This window comes from Myotis lucifugus, unplaced genomic scaffold (assembly GCF_000147115.1).
Source record: "Myotis lucifugus unplaced genomic scaffold, Myoluc2.0 scaffold_280, whole genome shotgun sequence".
In the NCBI taxonomy this organism is placed as follows: Eukaryota; Metazoa; Chordata; class Mammalia; order Chiroptera; family Vespertilionidae; genus Myotis; species Myotis lucifugus.
Genome location: NW_005871328.1, coordinates 1,347,262 through 1,349,699, shown reverse-complemented (window position 1 = coordinate 1,349,699; position 2,438 = coordinate 1,347,262). Strand labels below are relative to the sequence as shown.

The window sequence follows — 2,438 nt, the reverse complement described above, 5'->3', positions numbered from 1 at the left end:
AGCATATGTTAGTCACCTCCACTAGGAAGCCTTCCTTGACTGCTTCGAACTAAAGAAGGAAACCCTGTCACACACTCCATGGCCCCTGATTCTTGTCTTTCTTGTGCCTGCCTATGTGTCCATCTTCCCTGCCAGCCAGAAGCCCCTAAAAGCAGGAGCTGTGTGGGCTGGCTCACCACCCCCTCCCCCAGCCCCGCTCTATCCCTGTGACTATCCACTCCAATTTCAAAGGTAATGAACCGGAAACCTAGGAAGGCTAGGAGATTTGTCCGGAACAAGGGTTGGCAAAAGACAGCCATGGGCCTGAACTGGCCACCTATTTTTTTGTCTGGCCCATGAGCTAAGAAGAGTTTTTACATTTTTCAATGGTTGAAAAAAAACTCAAAATAAGATGACTATTTTATGACACATGAAAATAATATGAAATGCAAATTTCAGATACATAAAGATTTATTGGCTCATTGCTACACCGGCGTTTGCATTACAGGGCAGGGGTCAATAGTCGTGACAGAGACCGTTGGGCCCACAAAGCCAAAAATGTGTGCTACGTGGCCTTTGCAAAAAGTTTGCTGATCGCTGGTCTCAGACCCTGCCTTTCCCCCAAGCCCCTCTTCCCTTCCAACCAAATCCAGAGCTGCCTCCTCCCCACTCCCCAGCGAGCTAAACGCTACCTGCGGCGAGAAGGGACTCATCTTCAGAGGTGACCAGGAACCCCACAGCTTCCGGAAGCTTCCCCAGCAGGCTGTCTCCTTCCGAGGAAACCTGCGCAAAGTCAAATATCCCCATCAAGCATTTCCATAGGCTTAAGGGTTCAGGGGCAAGAGCTTGACGCAGGGCTGTTACCAGCAATGTGACCCTAAGCACATTCCTTAAACCCTGGGTGCCTCCGTTTCCTCATCTGTGAAATGGGTGATGAAACCAGGACTGCCTCACAGGGCTATTGTGGGCTAAGAAGTGTGTAGAACGGTCCCCTCACCCGCCCCGCCACCCTCAGGCACATAGTCAGCTCTTCCAAAGTGGCAGGTATTATTATTGTTGACATTGTTATTGTTGTTGTTGCAACAAACTCAGGGACCCAGAGAACATTCTAGCATTTGTTTTCTGCTCCAGAGGAGGTCTGGAGATCTCAAAAATCAAAACACAAGGCCGAGCCAGAGGAAGGAAGCACTGTTCTCCCCCATCCCGAGTTGCAGAAATGAGCCCATTTTGATAAAATCTAAGAGGGAGATTCATTCATGAACCTTGATTCTCAGCCCCAATCCAACTACTGGGTTTTGAGTGCCTGACTGCCATCAGCCCAGGTGCCAAAAGCATTACATTCATTCTCTGTTGGGGCGAGAGGGAACAGGACACGTGGGCAGCCCAGGAAAGTGAGTCCTTTGCACCAATTCAAGCCAGGAATTTTAAAATATTTGTTCAACATTTATTTAGCAGGAGCAGGAGAAAGTGAATTTCTTTATGGATGTTACTGCTGACATTTTTAAACACATGATTTTTTTTAAAGTAAACTTTTTAACAATATATTTTTATTGATTTCAGAGAGAGGAAGGGAGAGAGAGAGATAGAAACATCAATGATGAGAGAGAATCGTGGATCGGCTGCCTCCTGCACGCCCCCCCACTGGGGATCGAGCTCACAACCTGGGCATGTGCCCCTGACCAGAATCAAACCTGAGACCCTTCAGTCCGCAGGCCAACGCTCTAGCCACCAAGCCAAACCGGCTAGGGCAGCCGTGGGCAAACTACGGCCCGCGGGCCAGATCCGGCCCGTTTGAAATGAATAAAACTAAAAAAAAAAAAAGACCGTACCCTTTTATGTAATGATGTTTACTTTGGATTTATATTAGTTCACACAAACACTCCATCCATGCTTTTGTTCTGGCCCTCCGGTCCAGTTTAAGAACCCATTGTGGCCCTCGAGTCAAAAAGTTTGCCCACCCCTGGGCTTAAGTAAATATTTTAAAAAATATATATTTTTATTGATTTCAGAGAGGAAGAGAGAGGGAGAGAGAGCTAGAAACATCAATGATGAGAGAGAATCATTGATCGGCTGCCTCCTGCATGCCCCCACACTGGGATTGAGCCTGCAACCCGGGCATGTGCCCTTGACAGGAATCGAACCTGGGACCCTTCAGTCCACAGGCCGATCGATGCTCTATTTATTGAGTTAAACCAGCTAGGGCTAAACACATGATTCTTTTATTTTTATTTATGTATTTTTAATCCTCACCCAAGGAGTGAGGATATTTTTTCCATTGATTTTTTAGAGAGAGGAGGAAGGGTTGGGAGGGAGAAAGAGGAGGAGAAGGGGGGAAGAGAGAGAGACAGAGATAGACAGAAACATCGATATGAAAGAGACACATCCATGCGTTGCCTCTCACATACACCCGCACTCGGGGGGGGGGATGAAACCTGCAACTCATGTACATGCCCTGACTG

The 2,438-nt window shown here is 47.5% G+C and overlaps 1 protein-coding gene across 1 annotated transcript in view; it reads right to left on the bottom strand.

Moving 5' to 3' along the window:
• The window catches only part of NWD1 (NACHT and WD repeat domain containing 1), a 55,184-nt gene that overhangs the window by 13,388 nt on the left and 39,358 nt on the right, over positions 1-2,438 (bottom strand). The window contains 1 exon segment of the mRNA XM_023763285.1: positions 672-762. Within this exon segment, the coding sequence (XP_023619053.1) occupies positions 672-762 (91 nt within the window).